This window comes from Canis lupus, chromosome 29 (genome assembly GCF_048164855.1).
Source record: "Canis lupus baileyi chromosome 29, mCanLup2.hap1, whole genome shotgun sequence".
Classification (NCBI taxonomy): domain Eukaryota; kingdom Metazoa; phylum Chordata; class Mammalia; order Carnivora; family Canidae; genus Canis; species Canis lupus.
In genome coordinates, this window is record NC_132866.1 from 10,457,304 (window position 1) to 10,476,264 (window position 18,961).

The window sequence follows — 18,961 nt, forward strand, 5'->3', positions numbered from 1 at the left end:
GCAGGAGGGGAGACAGGAATGCCACTTCCTCACCTCACCTCTGAGAGCTGCACACTGACTCCTGTTCCTTTGGGAGGTCTGAGGCAGATCTGCCCAGGGCGCAGGTGTTCGGTCCAATCCTGGGCCCACACTCCTGGAATTCCTACATTCCAATTTCTCTGGACTCAGCAAGTGGCCTGGACTTTGGAGGAAGCAGCTGGACTGATTCCCGAGAAGCCAGCACAGCCCCTGACCTCATGCACAGCAGCTCAGGAAACACAAACACCTGGCTGAAATTTCCTTTTTATTTATCATTTCTGTAAGTTCTAGACAGCAATAATTTATAATAGTCACATCTCATATATTTCAGTTGTTGGACAAACACAAAGACAGAAAACTAAAGCACAGAGAGTTCAAAAAGGAGGTTACTGTAATACGTCAGAAGAGTTAAAATTCAAAATACCCAAGATCCCACAAACTAGAATAAAACATAAAGCTTAAAATTTCTCTATGAGCCTGAAATTACAAAATTTAGCAACTGCATAAAACAGAGAATCAAGAGATCTATATTCTCAAGATAAGAAACAAGGAATGCTTTGGTAAGTCATCTTTACTGTTGAAATCTCTCTGCTCTGTCTCTTGAATGATTGTAGAGAAACACAGGCATAGTACATATTTGAGGATAGGTCTCACAAACTCCTCTTACAATTAGATTTTCAAACACCTTTCCACTCAATGAGAAAAGCAATTCAGTCACTTGAATTTTATGATTAAAAAAATTAAAATATTTCCAGGGACTCTTAAAGCTGTCTCCCAAAGTATAAAATGTTATACCCTTTCAAAATCTGAAGCATTCGCATTTTTTTCTGAGATAAACAAAGGCCGTGGAATCTGCTCCTAACTTTGCAAATGCTCATCTGCTGCTGTGCACACACAGCCATGGGAAAATGCTGAGCAGCTCACAGGGACCCTGGAAGGACAGTATCCTCAGTGGTCCTGACCATGACCCTGAGCACTGCTAGACCGACCCCCTACCCTGCATGCGAAGCCAGGTTCCCCAGCACAGATCGACCTGTCACTCTTCAGTCCGTTCTTGTTTGGGGGATTCCAGCTCATTCAACAAATCTCTGCCAGCTGCTCCAGCTTTTGAAGCAAAAAGAACTGCACCCTGTTTAAAACCGAGGTTCTTCAAGCTTCGGGCATAATCTGCATATATAGCAGAGATGAGTTTCTGTAAACCATAGTTAAGGGGAAAAAGGGCAGAAAGAAATGTGATTATACTCTACCAAGTTCCCACAGGCAGGAAGAAACCACCTCTATGGGGCAAATCAGGAGGGATGCAAGGACCTGCCAGGGCCAAGCAAAACACAGACACCCTTCCACGGGGGAGGGGGGTTCCTGGCTTGGGGAGGCAAGGTCTCAATCTGCAATGTCACCCATTCCCCTCTGCAAGAGCTGAATGCAAAGTGTTTCCTTCCAGAAGACCTAGTTAACATCCTCCTAGATTTAGATTGTCTCAAAGCCTAACACTACACTAAAGACTAGAAAAAGAAAGAAGCCTTAAGTACATACCCTCTGGCACCTGAAAGGCTGAGTGGTAGGCAATTTGGGGGCAGACACAGCCTAGTCAGAGGTTTTGATTACGAAGTCTGCCCTGAGGTCTTAGGTTTTCAGACAGCCCTGTTTTCCTGTGCTCTGACATTCTAAGTAGCCTGTTATACCAGAGTCAACTTCACCAGTGCCTGGATATAGTTCAAAATTTGGAGTCCCATCCCTTTACAGTCCTTCCTGCCTCCCCACCCATCTTAGAACTGATGCCAGCTATGCAACCATCTTCTTCCTGTCTTTCTCTCTCATTTCTCCTTCTTTCCTGACTTTGGTGAATTTGAGTGTGGATCGTCCCTAACACAGTTCCTGCCCAGGCAGTACACTAAGAGGAACCCACTCATGCCGTCAGCCTCCTGCTGCATAATCATCCCAGCAAAGGATATCTGTGTCCTCAGTGATTCCGACTGCACCGTACTTGAGACAAGCTTCCACAAACAAGGCAGCTCGATCGAAGTATCTCATGCTGCTCAAGAGAACAAAGTGAGTTAGGCTTTGTGATTTATGGCATTTGGGGCAGACCCACCTGAGGGTGTATTTTCATATAGAGACTTGTACCCATTCTCCCTAGAAACCCAAGCACAAGTTTACATTAGCATTTTTCCAAGCCCTGGCTCATAGAGGAAAGGCTATGAGAACTGGGTGGTCATCATAGCCCCCCACCTGGGGTTATCATAGCCCCCCTGGGTGGGTCATCACCCCCCAACCCGACTAATTCATATTTACAAAAACTGTGACAGAGTTGAAATATACACAAATCTACAGAGATGGGACAAGTATCCACACACCCACTGTCCAGATTTATCCAGAAGTCTTTTCATATTTGCCTCAGCCTCCCTTAGTTTTAAATAAATAAAATGTCCCCTAAATGATAGGTATTATTTTTAGAGGGGACACTGACAACGCTGTCAGCCTTCCTACTGTTCTCTGGTCTTCATCTTAGTTGCTCTATTCAAAGCTAAATTCTCTACAGACTTTTTTTAGATTCTTTTTAAATAGGTTACCTATTATGTGTGGCAAATATACTGATAGGAAAATAAAGCTCCTAGACCAAATGGAGATGATTAAATAAAGACTATGGACTATTTCATTCCCTGTAGGGTTTTTTTTTTTTTTTTTTTTTATAAACCTAAAAGGTAAGCTTTTCCTTTTACTCCACAAAGTGAGTGCTCTATCCACCCAGCAGAGCCTCAAGAGAGCATGAAGAATTAGTCACCCTGACCACCTGTGATGCACTGTGGGTGTACCTGTGAAGTGTCTCAGCAACACTGAAAAAGCAGCCCAGGGAGAGAAGGACGAGGAGGGCTTTTGACTTCTGGTTGACTTGTGGAGAGCAAAGGTGGTCAACCCACCGCTTTAAAACATCAGCACACTCCTCAGAACTTAAACGGACCTGAGAAAGATACCTGTGTTAAAAACAAAGACATCCTGCACTATAAAAAAAAAAAAAAAAAAAATTATAATGTAATCAAAATGGGATCTGTTCCTGTGAAACAAATGCTAGGCTTGGTTTTGCTAGCACACTGCCCTAGCTTTGCTGCTTACCATGAATAGCAGAGATAACCACCCAAGTCTGTGGAATTAGGGACCAGCAACTCCTGGGCTGGTGTTGGGGTTTGGGGCACACCCCAGCACCCCAGCAGGGAAAGGGGCCAGCTGCTTCACTAAATTGCTACCAAGGCAATCCATTTCTCAATACGAAGAAAGGCAATTTATATTCATAAAGAACAAGAGCATTAGAGTTGCAAGAAAATATCTGCATAGCAGCTGTGCAGCCAAAAAATTGCTTCTAAATCAGGAGTCCAAATTTAAAGAAGAACTTTCTATCCCAAATGCTCTAAGCACCTGCCAGAGTCACCTACTTTTGCAAGCCATGCTGCCCGGTTCCACTCGCCGTATGTCTGCAGGTAGCGGCAGGCATCTGCAGCTTTGTCTATCAGGCAAAGCAGCTGCACACCCTCTGGAAGACAGAACACCAGCCCCTCAGGTGATACCACAGCCCTCTCTAACAGGTCACTACAAGGTAAAAACCACTATTTGATGTCATCTGCTCTTGTGCATTATATACTTACTGGAGACATTCTTGACTTTAATTTTAAAACAAAATACAAAAATAGTTTTACAATGCTACCCTTGAGTCAAGAGGGCAGCAGCAGCAATATAGTCCAAGAAGCAAACTGGGAAAGTGTGGGCTTGCGCACCTGTGTTCACTGTTTCAGCCTGCTCAGGTTCATCCAACTCATGCCTGCTGTATTGGTAATTATGACTATTGCCCTCTTTCACACTTAAGATGTGTTCTGCTTCAAATGATTAAGTGATATGGTCACCATGTTAATGGCTAGCAACAATCTTCCTACTTTTCTCCAGCATATATTAAAAAAAGAAAAGAACTATCTTAATAATCAAATACTTTGCTGGGAATGGGCCTGAGTTCCCAGAGTACTGACAAATATACCCACAAAGCACACCTTACCTGCCAACTTGCCGTTGGCAATCATGTTAGTTGCCACCAGCTTAATGGTGCTCTGGGAAGGGCCTGATGAGGTGACAGTTGTAACCAAACAGGCTTTCAGGGAGTCACAATAATAATGCTGGTTATCCGCACTTGTTTCCAATAGCAACTGCACAGCTCTGTCTGTCTAATGAGAGAAACAGTTCTTCTAATTATAAGACCATTTTCTTCCAACACAGTGTTATTGAACTCGCAATTTGGAACACTGAAGTTATAGCTTCGAGAAGACTTTCATTTTTAAAACTTGTTTGTCAATGCTTTACTTATATATACAAAAATTCAACAAAGTGTCCTACTGCTTCTTTGGAACAAAGGGAAAACCACAATCTGGTTTACACAGATGCTCAGGAAACTGCTTACTCTAGCATCAGTCATTTCAGAGACACAAAACCAAACCAAACCAGTTAGGTCTCGTTTGACATATGTAATCCAAGCTAGTCAACCACAGATTTTTTTGCTTTCTCAGAAGGTTTGTTGGTCTTATTTTGAAAGAAAGCCTAAATTTACATGTATACTTTTAGAAAAATACTGATTTACCTATCTGTCTGTATGTGTGTGTGCACGCGCATGTGTGCATGTGTGTGAGCTACATGATGCTCTGAAATACTCATCAACGAGCAACTCCATGAAATGTGAAAAGAGTCATAAAGATTGACATACTTGACCCAAGAGGAGTAGCTGGTCTGTACATTTCCTTGTATGATCGTAAGTTGACCGCTTTACTTCCTGTAGGTTAACCCTTTCCAGCTGAAATTTCTAGAGTAGAAAAAGAAAAGAAAATTCTAAGATTTTAAATTTTACTATATTTAATAAAATCATTTTATGAATATTATTTTGACTCCTGAGGTTATTAGATAATCAACTTTACAGAAATCCAAAAATTTAATAAGAATTTGACTAGAAAAAAGTGTTGAGGGACAACTGAGTGGCTCAGCGGTTGACTGCCTGTCTTTGGCTCAGGTCATGATCCCGGTCCGAGGATCGAGTCCTGCATCAGACTCCTTGCAAGGAGCCTACTTCTCCCTCTGCCTATGTCTCTGCCTCTTTCTGTGTGTCTCTCATGAATAAATAAATAAAATCTTCAAAAAAACAAACAAGGGATCCCTGGGTGGCACAGCGGTTTAGCGTCTGCCTTTGGCCCAGGGCGCGATCCTGGAGACCCGGGATCAAATCCCATGTCGGGCTCCCGGTGCATGGAGCCTGCTTCTCCCTCTGCCTGTGTCTCTGCCTCTCTCTCTCTCTCTCTCTCTGTGACTATCATAAATAAGTAAAAATTTAAAACAAACAAACAAACAAAAGTGCCGAAATGAATTCTCATTTGTGTGCAACTCTGCCTGCTTCCAGAAGCCAGCCCTCTGTGCACTGAAGTTCTTTCCTGCAGTGAATACACTGTGAAAGTACCTTTTTATACATGGAAAAGTATATAAGATATCAAGTGAAAAATATTTTTTTACAGAAAATGAATAAAAATGAATCTTCTAAGTTAACAATTGTTAAGACAAAGAAAAAAATAAAGACTTAATAATAAAATTACAAAACTTGTGTATTACAAAACTCAATAAGCATTTATGAGCTTCTCAAGTTCTGAGTCAGGCCTTTTCAATGCAGAGGTGCCGAAGGACTCATTTCTATTATGTGGACCTTAATTTAGCTGGAAAGTTTCCCAAATTTAAGACACTTACAAAGACATAAGTCAACAAGATGGGAGCTTTCAAGATTTTAATCCACAAAACATAATACCTGAAAATAGGCATTTTCACAGAGTATATCATAACATATATCTAGTGGGTTGTTCACTTTGTCCCGAGGCTCGGTGTCTTTAGAGGTGGGGCTGCTTGCTGGCTTCTCCTGGGACAAGCTGTGCAGGTAGTGGGCAGCAACTGTCCAGAAGTGCAGCTCCGACTCATCGCCGTAAAGCCTGAGGAAGGTGAAACCAAAATCCCACTGACCCCACATGGCAGACCTGGGCGTGGACAGGGCCTCCCCATAGAAGCCTCAAGTACCAGGAGCACAGCGCTGTCACATGAAAGACCATTTGGGACACTCGCCTGTGCCTGGTGGGGTGAAAGAAAAAGTAGCACATTCCCCAGCCCTGTTACCAAGTCTCAAATGATACAGGTGCCTAAGGGCAAGGCCCCTTTGCCCCCAAGTCCCCTCTGTGCTGGGTTAAGAGCAACACTATGGTTCCAAGACCTGGGCAATGATTTACCCGGCTTGTCAGCAGCACACACACCTTTCAATCGGGACCACAGCTTCACATTAAGGAAGAAATTCCTCTTGGAAAACTGGCTAAATAAGATATGGAAGTCACTACAATTTATTCTCTGGGGAATAGATGGAAATGCCTTTCTTTGTAAGTGACAACTCTACCTTGCAGAGAGGGAGTACAGATTATTGCTTTAAATATAACTTATCAGTATATTTAAGGACATGCTTTTTATAGCTGATATTTTAAAATACATATTTTTAAAAGCTATCTGGAGGAGGCAGCATTTCCAGTAGAGAAGGTCTAGATCTCACATTAAAAATGTAGTTATTTTTTCCTATTTCCTTTTTTCTAGTTCCAAAATTAACTGTAAAGCAAATCTAAAGGATGAACTGATATGTTGTTCTAAAATCAAAATCGTTTATTTGGTCTTAACTACAAAACCTTGATAAGAGAAATGAGTTCATCTGACATTCTGTTTCTTACACAGAACACTTAGTGTTACCTTGAAACAAGCAGGCATCTCTGCAAGAGACTGAATTCTGGATCGAGTAAGAGCTTCTTTATGTCACTGCAAACAGGAATCCAGACAAAGGTAAGGCATACTTTTTTAATAAAACAATAAGGGAGATAAATCAATATATTCTTGAAATGGGAAATCCACTCAAAATTGCTAATCTACTTAAAGTTTTGCTATTCCTGAAATGTTTTGTTCCTTTTTTAACTAGTTAGTACACTTAGAACTTCCAAAGGAAGTTACTTTGCCAGGACCCTGAAATCATAAATGCAAAGGCTGAGTGTATCTAGGCCAAGAGAGCTAGTACCTGTCAACTACCACACGGGGGTGAGGCTCTGATTCTGGTTTACATAACATCCTTGCAATAGTTCAACTCAAGGTTTTGAAAACATGAACAGTTGCCTAACTATAGGAACAAGAATGTCACTGTTGATAAAATGATTCTGCTACTGATCAGAAACAGTGTATACTTTAGAAGAGATAAATTCAGAAACTATTACAAAAAATAAAATATTTAAGGAGAAAGGCATGTTTTTATAAATTGATATTTCTAAAATAGCCACATACAGAATATTCATACATCGGGGGAGGAAAGATGTTCTTTAAATCTTTTCCACTTAAATACAAATATTAACTTTTGGATACAGAAACAATAATTATTTTGAATTTGGGATCAATAAAATATCGCTAAATTATTAAATATTGTAATTACATGTGACAGATTCTAAGACTGCAAAAATGTACTCTGTTTTACCAAGAACTCCCCATGAACCCATATTTTTCTACTTCCTTGGCTTTATTCCCAATATGTACTTTTAAATGCTCTTGGCTCTAGGGAACTTACTAATTTCTTAGTCAGAAGTGTGCACACATAGCACCTGACACAGAGAACTTATTTTAGAAAAGGCAGCTGCCACACAAGAACTGTGCTGTGTATGGCCTCTAACTTGAGGCTTCCTGGGGCATCTGTGACGGAGGCAGGCTGAGCTACCAGGACGCTCACAGCACAGCTTCCATTCCTGACATGGGACCACAGCCATCCAACACGTAGGAAACTGGTAAAGGTGGAGCTGTCACTGTAACTATTAAATAACTACTTTCTACAACACGAAGATATGAAAGATCAAATGAGCCTTTGTGAATAGAATGGTCTCTCCTTGGGTTACTGATGTTTTCTAAAACACAAGTTACTTTAACTTCAAAAAGCCTAATTATTCTATTTTCTTTCTCACAGTCATATCCCTAATAAAACATAGCCAGGATGCTTACTTTGACAACGAGTTCAGCTGCTCTTGAAGGAGATTCTTTACTTCTTCATTTTCTGGATAATCACTATACAGAAAAGATTTTGAATAAGCTCATTCTCTCTTCACTTATAATCAAGCATTTCTTCACCAGAAAAAAAGCTGTGCCAATGTAGAAATAACCTCTTTGCAGTCCCTGGTTTAAAAAGCTGGTTATAGGGGTGCCTGGGTGGCTGAGTCAAATTAAGTGTCTGCCTTCAGCTCGGGTCATGATCCCAGAGTCCTGGGATAGAGCCCCACGTGAGACTCCCTGCTCAGCAGGGAGCCGGTTTCTCCCTCTCCTTCTGCCTCTCCCCCTGCCAGCTGTGCTTTCTCTCTTTCAAATGAATAAATAAAATCTTAAAAAAAAAAAAAAAAAAAAAGCTGGTTATAGATCAAACAGCAACCACCCAAGAACCCACCAGCCATCTTTCATGTCTGCTTTTATCCTATTTAGTTAAAACAAAGACATAACTAAAGTGTCTCTCTGGCTTTCAAGAAACCAGAAAATTTATCAGTGGGCTCTAAAAACTATCATGCTTAAGAGTCATGTTAATAAGAAACCTAGCAATGACTAAAGGAACTTGTTCTTTCTGCTCTGCAAAATGGACATTCATTTCTCTAAGTAGATGCTTCTTGGAAAACAGACATCACATTATTTTTCTTATTCCTTAACCCATACCTACCTGTGCACTCCACATGGCATAAGTTCAGTAACACTTGTGGATTTAACTAATAACTACTAATAATAGTTACTGTCAATGTCTTTATAATAAGTGAAATTTCATAAAACAGAAAATATATCTGCAATAAGCCCATTCTTGCTGCTTTTTAAAAAAGATTTTATTTATTTGAGAGAGAGAGAAAGAGTGGGGGAGTGGAACAGCAGAGGGATAGGGACAAGCAGACTCCACACTGAGGAGGGAGCCTGACGTGGGGCTTGAAACCAAGACCTTGGGATCATGACTTAAGCTGAAATCAAGAGCTGGTCGCTTAACTAACTGAGCCACCCTGGGGCCCCTCTTGTTGTTTTTAAAAAGAATTTGAAGGCTGGCCTCAAATTCCTCTTGGCCTAACTGGCCTTCTTCACACTCATCATGTCATATCCTGGGTTCAGACAAAGGTTACCAAAAGCAGCTCAGGTGCCCCAGCTCCCAACACATGCTCACTCCCAAAGGCCCCAGAGAGGCAAATGAAGGGTTCTTTCAGGGTGTCTGCTGTCTCAGCCTCAGCTTGTTTTTATAGTTCCAATCCTTTTAAATGCCAGAGTATAGGCTCCTACTGATTTTCAACCCCAAGCAAGTTAAGAAAGGAAAACAAAAATGGTAAAAACTTACACCTGAGAAATGTCCAGAGAATACTGTCCATTCCACGGCTGGTGTAGTAAGAAAGCTTTCAAGGCAAGGGAGGCCCTTGGAACAAGGAGATAGGGGCACCACACAGGCTCTAGACAAAAATAAAAGAATTTAAAAAAATTAGTTCTTTTAATAAAATAGAATTTTATAGTTTTACTCTGAAGCTTCAGCCACAGCCGTTCACAGAGAAGTCAACAGAGAATAAATTATAAATCTGGTGGCAACTGAGAGAGTATATTCAGTGTAATCACTGCTTAAAGACAAACAGCCTGAATGGAGCGATTCTCTTCATCCAAACTGATTAATATCTCTTCCTTCCCCTTTTTAAAATTTAAGTGTCCTATATGGTATAAAAACACTGATCCTATGTGAATAAAAGATTCAGTGCATCAACTCAACAGATATTAATAAAACTCATTATTTTAAAATACTAAAAATAATACTTACCTGTATCATACCACTTGTTATCTTTGCTTTTCTGAGACTATTAAACTAACTCGGACCTTTAGTGAGCTTGTCACTAAAGGGATTAGGTCATCTCTGATCAAAGGCATTCTCAGGTCTCACAAGGGTAGGCCTTGAAGAAAAAGGATTATATTCCTAGACTATGGGCCCCAGCATCCCCTACATGCAGCAGTTGGCTTACTTCAGACACAAGATTTGCCTCTTTTTCAACACGTTCTAATGCAAAGAAGGCCCAAAGGTCCCAGTGCCCAGGCAACTGTGCTGAGGCTGCCTTACATGGCCGACTCAGACACCTGACCTGATAAAAGTTCTTTGGGACTTAACTAATTTTAACTAATTAACCTTAATTAATTTTAACTAACTTAATTTAAAAATTAATACTTGATTCAGTCATTGGAGAACTTTTAAGTCTACTTAGGAATACGTAACTATTTTTTCAGTTGTAAATTTTATAAAATCTAAATATGGCTTAAGTATTTCTGCTGAAAATATGCCCCCTAAGTTGATCCGTGTTCTAACGTGAAATACAGCCTGGACTTTGAAAACTGAGCATGCAAAAATATGAAATACCTCATTAGTAATTTTTAATACTAACTGCATGCTGAAAAAAATAAAGCTAGATATACTGGGTTAAATAAAATTATTAATTTCATCTGTTTTATTTTTTAAAATGGGTAATATATGAAAATGTAAATGTATGTGGCTCACATTACATTTGTTAGACAGTACTGCTTTACAAAATGTCATTCTATGTATTTAGCTAAGTATTAAATAATGGATAAAATATCTTATGTGGACTTTTCAGAGTTGGAAAATGGTCAGAAATATTTCTAGGACTACTTTTTTTTTACACCCAAGTTTTTTTTTTTTTTTTTTTTTAGATTTTATTTATTTAATCATGAGAGACAGAGAGACAGAGACATAGGCAGAGGGAGAAGCAGGTTTCCTGTAGAGAGCCCAAAGCAGAACTCGATCCCAGGACCCCAGGATCACAACCTGAGACGCTCAACCACTGAGCCAGTCAGGTGTCCTACACCCAAGAGTTTTAATATTGATTCACTAAAATCATACTCAGAGGTCCTCTGTTACTCCCTATCCTGACAGCTATATTCTACCCACACTGGTTTCTCATCCTCCTGAGTCTCCTCTCATCTAGAACAGTCCTCTCAACCTTTTTGTTTCTGGTCTTAAACAATGTTTTCAATTTTGAAAAGTTCTGGTCCATTCAAGGTCCTAGGAAATTATCTCCATTGTGATCTGTGTGAGCAAGAACATGACACAGGATGTTGTGTACTTCTCACTGCATCGCATCAGAGGGAGCATGTTAGTTGGCTTCTTGGTAACACTAAATCTGATCATAGGCTCCCTCATTGTCAGGGCACTTTTCTCCCCTTTTCAATTAATAGGTAACAGCGAGATACTGTTGAGACCGAACTTCCTATTCCCAAACACCCTTCTATCAGTGATCTGACACTCACTAGTGATCTTGGCTTGAATCAACTATTACATTAAGAAATGGAATTGGTGATTTTCTAATTCTATCACCCTGTCTATATTTATCGACTGGCATTCTTCTGTAAACAGCTTTCCCTTCCTGCCCAGACCCCTTCTTCTTTCCCTTTAAATATTGCTATGGAATAATGGATTAAAAAGAGTCCAACACTGATAGCAATACAACTGTTTTTCTTTATGATGCTCAGACTGCCCCACGTGTGGCAGTGGAAGCCCCTAAATGCTAGTTTCTGTATGTTTATGATGAGTCCTCATTGATTTTTCAGTTCCTTCCTTAGTTTCTGGCACCACAACATGTCCCAGACTCATCTTACAGCTTCCTTGCCTCTCTCCTGGAATAAACTGCCCAAGGAGCCCCGGTTCTTTTTAGTCAGGAAATGGAATATAGAAACCAAATCTGGGTGCTAAGAGTGCTCACTGCCATTGAAACGTCATTGCTTCTATGCCTGAAATCAGTGTATAGGGCCAAGAAATAAGGAAATGGATTTAAAAAAAAAAAGTCATGAATTAATTATATTGCTATCTCCAATGCAAATCCATCCTGGAGGGTTCTTTCTCCTCACCCCCCATTCCACATCTGTACCTCGTTCTTCCCTCATTAGGAACCCTGGTTCCCCTAAATTGCAATTTATGTACTAGTTTGTTACAGTTGATAACATGCACAAAACCGTTTTAGAATAACTAGCGCTACTGCCAACTAACTGAAAAGTCCACTGCGACTCTTTCTGTTCTCAGGGTCTGAACCACTAAGGGCCACAGTGAGAGTTCTATATTTCAGTTATGTGAACTAGTCTTACCAATCTGTTGTATAGTTAGGTTCAGTAGTCTCTTTGTTCAATTTTAGGGTTTGTTTTTTCTTTCATCCTTTTTGTTTTCGTTATACAGTTGATCTTTGGACAACATGTGTTTAACTGTGTAGATCTACTTACAGATGATTTTTTTTCAATAAATATAGCATCATACTGTAAATGTATTTTCTATTATGATCTGATGAAATTATTACGATCTTATGAAAATCTCTTATGATTTTCTTAGTAACGTTTTTTCTCTATCTTAACTAATAAGAATACAGCATATAACACATACTACATATAAAATATGTGTTAATCGACCATTTACATCATTAGCAAGGCTTCCAGCAACAGTAGGTCATTAGGAAAGTTTCTGAGGAGTTAAAAGTTATACTCCGATTTTCAAGTGTGTGAGGGGTCAACAGCCCTAACCCCCATGTTGTTACAAGGGACACCTGTATCTTCTGAATATGTACAACATTTAAACGACTCAGAAGTGGAAATTATATAATATTAGTATGTTCACAGACATCTCACCCAATCCTCGTTCTTTCAATTTTTCTACCTCTTATCAATAATCATTTTCCTTAGTTCTTGGATTATTCTAGGTTTGTTTGTTTTTGTCTTTTGCAAAATAAACAAATGTATATGCAAACTATACACACTTTAACACCTGGATTTTTCACCTATACATACCCTATCACTCCAGATCAGCTCACAGAGAAATTCCTCATTCTCTTTAGTACTGTAGACTATTCTCTTGTCTTCAAACTTATTCTTTCCCCAATTCTGCTATGGTCACACATACGGATGGTCAAGTTAAGTTCTTAGTAGTGGAACTGCTGATTATAAAAGGTAAATACACATATAGCTTTGTTAAGTATTGCCAAATTCCTTCCTATAGGGTCTGTGCATGAGCAATGCATGAGTGCTTATTTCCTCAAACTTCCAGGAGCATATTTTCAAGCTCCTGAATTTTTATTAATCTGATAGGTGAGAAGCAGTTTCTTAGTGTAGTTTTAATTTATATTTCTCTTATGAATAAAGCATCTTTTCATATATTTAAGAGCCAACTATGCATTTTTTTCTTCTCTGTGGATAGCCCATTAAAGACTTGCATATACCTCTCCCAGGTTATTATTTGTATTTAGCTTTGCTTATAGTTTTTGCTGCTATGAAAGTTTTTTTGTTTTGTTTTGTTTTAATTTTCCATTCAGTCACATTTATCTTTTACAGCCAGGTTATAAAGGGAGGAATGGTACCTGGTAAGAATGAGACTCACTGGGGTGCCTGCATGGCTCAGTTGGTTAAGCATCTGCCTTTGGCTCAGGTCATGATCCTGGGGTCCTAGGATGGAGCCCCACATTGGGCTTCCTGATCAGTGGGGAGCCTGCTTCTCCCCCTCCCCCTGCTTGTGCTTGTTCTGTCACTCTCAAATAAATAAATAAAATCTTAAAAAAAAAAAAGGAAGAAGAATGAGACTCACTTACATACCTACAGAACCATTCAAACCAGCACTGGAAAGGATAAAGGTGGGTTTACTTAGCTCTCTCTCCTCATCCTTGCTAGACGACAACCACAGGACTCTCCAGCTCTCAAGCTGGTCCTCAACACTTTTAGACAGTAGGGGCTGCTAGCATTAGGTTAAAAATGTTTGGAAATAGCTAACATAAGGGAATAAAACCTTAACAGTAAAAGATTAAGCTTAGAGACAGAGAAAGCTTCCATGCTATGTGTAGTTTCTTAATCAATGAACAGTGAAAAGACACAAGACAATGTTCTTAGAGAGCAGCACTCCAGAGTTATTATGTAACATGAGCAAGACATTCACCACGCCAGAGTAAACTGAGGGAAACATCTGATTTTTATAAACAAATGTGTTATTTTCTCCAAAACAAAACATTGTTGACAGCATCCCAATGAGCATGAACAGCTGAAAGTGAACTCTATTCCCTACCTTCAAATTAGTTTTTTTCTTTTTCCTTCAAATGAGTTTAGATCTTTCTTCTCAAAGGCAAATAATCAGCCATGAAAAACGAATAGGTGATCATCTCACAGCTGGAGAAACTCACCTGCAAGAGCTCATTCACTTCTGGAAATTACAATTAGAATGAAGAGGCAGTTGGCATCACTGCTACTTCTCTTGCACACATTCTGCTTGGTCTGGGCTACAGCTATCTGAGATGCTAAACAGAAACTTGCCCAGACTGCTGGCTACCTATGGGACAGCAATGCAGAAAATGAGGAGCTGAAGAGCCAAGAAAAAAGCAGTAGGAAAATTGCTCCTCCACCACTTGGAGGTGGCACATGGCATGGTGAGCAGGCAGTCTGGGAAGGAGAGGACTCTGCTTTGGTCATGCTGTTACAGTGATGCAATGAGGGGGAAAGAAGGGAGACAAGGGACACTACTGACATTTTGGGTAGGATCATTCTTCATTATCTAGATTGTTCCATGCATTGCATGCTGTTTAGGGACCCTAGACTCCCCACTCCCACCACCCCCACACACACACCTGCACATTGTGACACATTTCCAAACAGCCCAAATGAAAACCACTGGAAATGAGTAGAAAGCAGAGGCAGACGAAGAGGCAAGGTTTGTGTGTAATTTGATTGTAGAAAGTTTCCTTCTATGTGATCTCCCTTAGGAAAAGCGAGTTGTTCGGCAGTGGCCTGAGCAGCTGGGGAGGAAGTCAGACTGGACAATCTCTCTAACACTCTGCTGATACTATTTAAAGTGTGTGGAAACCATATCAAACTGCAATGTTATTAAAAAAGTCTTACACTCTTGGGACTCCTTCTAGATGCTGCTAAAAAAAGCATTATAGTATTTTTATGTGGTTTTATGACCCTGACAAGGCAGCAGACAAGAAGGGTTCAACAACTCAAAAACAGGGATCCTCATCTTCTACATTTATCTGACCTCCTTCACTGAGGTGTGGAGGGTTGAGACAAATGTAAACATGGGGCATAGGGACAGAAAGTAGGCCACTTAAGCTATTCTAAGAAAATGGACAGATTTGAACCAGTATTGGATACTCTCTACTTGTTATTAAGGGGAATTAAAGACAATTCATTAAATATATAACTGCATATGACCTAAAATGATTTCATCCCCTATCAGTAAGTCCCCAGAATAAAAATCTATCAAACGTATTTTTCCAAGACCAAATTTGCGTGTAACTACAGATCAAAATATAGACATCTTTTTGGCAACTCCATAGTTACACTACCACCAGTTTTTATTCTTTAACATGTATCGAATGACATTCTGAGTTTAAGGGTCAATACTGACCTTTCCCTGTTACTATTTCAAAATTTTCCCTTTCTGGTTGAGGCTGCAGAACTAGAGACTAGATAGGAATTACTATTATTATTATTTGGAAAACTTTAAAAGAAATGTAACCTAAAATCTATCTGTAGGTCAGATATTCAAGTATGGTGTTAATGATGGGCTCCAATTCTATAGTCACTTTAAGAAAAGCTATCTGGGCTTTGGTAGACTCAAATTTTAAATTAAAGGTGATAGAAAGCTTTTCAAAGATTTTGATTACATTTACACATCTCTTTAACCTAGATCTAGTAGCTAAATTAAAAGGAAATGAGCTTTGAAGTTCCCTCGATTTCCTTAATAACTTTGTTATGGAAGGAAGGGACACTGCCACTTATGCAGAGCTGGCGAGCATCTCAAGGACACACATGAGAAAGCCACATACAACTTCTGGCTTCAGGAGATGGTAGTTAGGGTTACACAGGATGAAGCGGTGGGACCAAAGCCACCAGACAGGGCTGGGGCAACAATAAAAAAAAAAAAACGCACACCTAACATAACTTCCAGGGAGCCCAGCCAGCATCAACAACAACCTAAGAGTGCCTCAAGCACGAACACAAGGTGAAAGCACAGGTTTTCAAAATCTTACTGCCTCTGAATATGCCAAAGATTGACTCTACAAAGGTATGGCCAGTTCCCAGAGTGGACAGTTTTAGGCTGAAGTCCAGTAAGGAAGTAAGTAAGTCTCTTCTGAAATTTTTCAGCAGACTGGAATGCACACCAAACGGATGCCTGGGGAATGCTTGATTTGCTCCAGTTAGGGTCAGAATGTATCTCCATTCACAAGTGTCTGGCATGGAGGACACTGTATTTCATAAGACAAAAGCAGCCTTTCAAACTGATTGACGGGCACATTCACAGTCCCATTTGCTTTCAAAAAGTCACGTATGAGGTTATAGTTACCAAAATATTCTTTTTTCTGGTAAAAAAATAAAAAAAAATAAAAAATCTTAAAACAACTTACAGAAAAGGTATAGCAGCACAATCATCTAATTTTATTTTCACTGACCATTTAAGAAGTCTTAAAATAGGTATCAAAATTCATGATACCCAGAACACTTTCCAAAGTGACTTTTTAATGATATCTGCTTGCCCTTTTCTTTTCTTTTCTTTTTTTAAGTAATCTCTACAACCAATAGGGGGGCTCTAATGCACAACCCTGAGATGGAGAGTTGCACGCTCTTCTGGCTGAGCCAGTCAGGCGCCCCCAGTGATATATGCTAGCAAAAGATAAAAAGCTCATTCTTAAAAAGCCAGCAGCACCTTACCACTAGATTCATGTCCTCTGATGAGTTCTAAATTATTATTATTATTATTATTTTGGTTAAAGAGTTTATTTATTCATTTGAGAGAGAAAGAGCAAGGGAGAGAGAACTCCTGATCCGGAGAGGGGTGGGGCAGAGAGAGGAGAGAGAGGCAGGCACTCTCCCCACAGAGCAGGGAGCCTCATGTGGGGCTCAATCCCAGGACCATGGGATCATGACCTGACCTGAAGGCAGACGCTTAACCAAGGAAGTCACCCAGGCACCAGAGTTCTCCTAAATTCTAAGTGAGTCATTTTTATGCAAATATCTCTGATCTTTCCACAAAGCACTCCACGCAAAGGGTCAAAGAAGGGGCACTTGCCAAGCTGGAGTAGATAATGATTGACATTTGCAGTAACAGAGCCCAGTATCTTAGCAGTAAAAACACTCAAGCTTGAAGTTAATCCATTTCCTTATACTCAGATTGTTAGAAAGACTGAAATGAAACAGAAGAGAGCAGCCTGTGCAAAATAAAGTGTCACAGATCCTTTCATTGACATTCCATACCAGTTAACTCTTGTTCATCCATTCTAAAACAAGTGGACTTCATAGACATCTCCAAGACTCTGATACACCCATCATCTGACGCCAGGATCACTTTATCTGACGTACACCAGTCCACATCCAATATCCGAAAGGTCACATTCCTTCCACTTCTTAAACTGCTCACCATCTGAACCTTCAAAAGTGAATTTTGTGGTGGTCATTTTCAGAAAGAAAAGGAAGATGTTTATCAGAGACAATGCCAGTGGCATAGACCCAGTGCAAGTTAAAACTGAACAGTTCTGGCAACCTATCTTCTACATACAGATATATTTTAAAGATCCCAAAGACAACGATACCATTAAAAGCAAGAAAATTATTTTAAGAAGCTTGTCAAACCCATCATATAGGCTTCATTTCTAAATCAGACAGAAGAAAAAAAATAGAGCTCCTGTGACCAGCAGCTTGGTTTGAGTGTCTTATCAGGGAGCTGGGCCTACCTCTTTAGTATCCCACACTTCAGCACCATCATTGTACATTGCTATCAATTTCTGGTTTCCTTTACCAGGAGCAAAACGAATCTTCCTGACCCAGCTTCGGTGTGTAGGTATTCCTCTGAGGGTGGTAAACAAACAAAACAAAATATCAATACACAGTAGGATAATATCTTGTCACTGAAAAGTCTGTCCAATGACTCTTTCTAGGTCTGCTTTTGACAAGGTCTGGTGACGTGAGAACCACTTTACTTTCTGGGACAAGGGTCTCATTTGACAGAAATGGTCTGGCCTTTAACGACAACTGGAATGATGTCCCAGCATTTCTGCATGGGCCACCTGCAGATAAGTGTCTCCTATGAATGACCCAGAGTCTGCTCAACGCCTTTCCTCCCAAGTTCAGTGACAAGAGACCCAAGGGTCCAAGCTATACTTGGTTATGTTTAATATTCTACTTTAGCAGGTCACAGCCTTCAATGGAACCATCAAGAAGTTACTTTTTTAAAAAAACAAATAATAGTGAATTCTTTTTTTTTTTATAAATATTTTATTTATTTAGAGAGAGAGTGCATGAGCATGAGTGGGGAGAGAGAGGGAGAGGGAGAAAAGCAGAGTCTCAGGTTCCTCCAGATTCTCAGGACCCTGAGATTGACCTCAGCTGAAGCCAAGAGTCAGATGTTTAACTGACTGAAACATCTAGGTGCCCCAAATAACACTGCATTCTTGAATCATACCTGGATACTCTGCCTTTCAAATCCCAAAAATTTAAATTTCCATCCATATCTCCAAGAACTAATGTGTCACCTTTCCAAGCGATGCAGGTAATACTACCCATACTTCCCTAGAAAACAAAAGCAATAAATATACAAACATACATATTTTTTACTACTTATAGGACATCATAGCAGAGAAATGTTTTTCTTAATAAATGTGATAAAATAGTCAACATATTTTAGTAAAACTTAACTATAAATGGTTTTGCTTTGGTATGAATGCCATCAAATACTAAGAGACCCTGGACACTAAAGAAATACCTAACTTATCAAGTTCAATGATGAAGATTTCAGTTTGACAGACATTAAGTTACCTGAACTGATTTTATAGAGAAGAGGTGTTGTATGAGG

The 18,961-nt window shown here is 39.8% G+C and overlaps 1 protein-coding gene across 1 annotated transcript in view; it reads right to left on the reverse strand.

Moving 5' to 3' along the window:
- Positions 1-266: 266 nt before the first annotated feature.
- WDR11 (WD repeat domain 11) overlaps positions 267-18,961 on the reverse strand; it is a 59,045-nt gene continuing 40,350 nt past the window's right edge. Inside the window, exons 17-29 of the mRNA XM_072805084.1 lie at positions 18,572-18,678; positions 17,844-17,958; positions 17,368-17,539; positions 9,440-9,548; positions 8,089-8,151; positions 6,808-6,873; positions 5,837-6,014; positions 4,757-4,852; positions 4,058-4,223; positions 3,447-3,544; positions 2,832-2,977; positions 1,970-2,050; positions 267-1,211 (exon numbers count right to left, since the gene is read on the reverse strand). Coding sequence (XP_072661185.1) covers positions 1,055-1,211; positions 1,970-2,050; positions 2,832-2,977; positions 3,447-3,544; positions 4,058-4,223; positions 4,757-4,852; positions 5,837-6,014; positions 6,808-6,873; positions 8,089-8,151; positions 9,440-9,548; positions 17,368-17,539; positions 17,844-17,958; positions 18,572-18,678 — 1,554 coding nt within the window. The 3' untranslated portion in view covers positions 267-1,054. The remainder of the gene's footprint in view (positions 1,212-1,969; positions 2,051-2,831; positions 2,978-3,446; positions 3,545-4,057; positions 4,224-4,756; positions 4,853-5,836; positions 6,015-6,807; positions 6,874-8,088; positions 8,152-9,439; positions 9,549-17,367; positions 17,540-17,843; positions 17,959-18,571; positions 18,679-18,961) is intronic.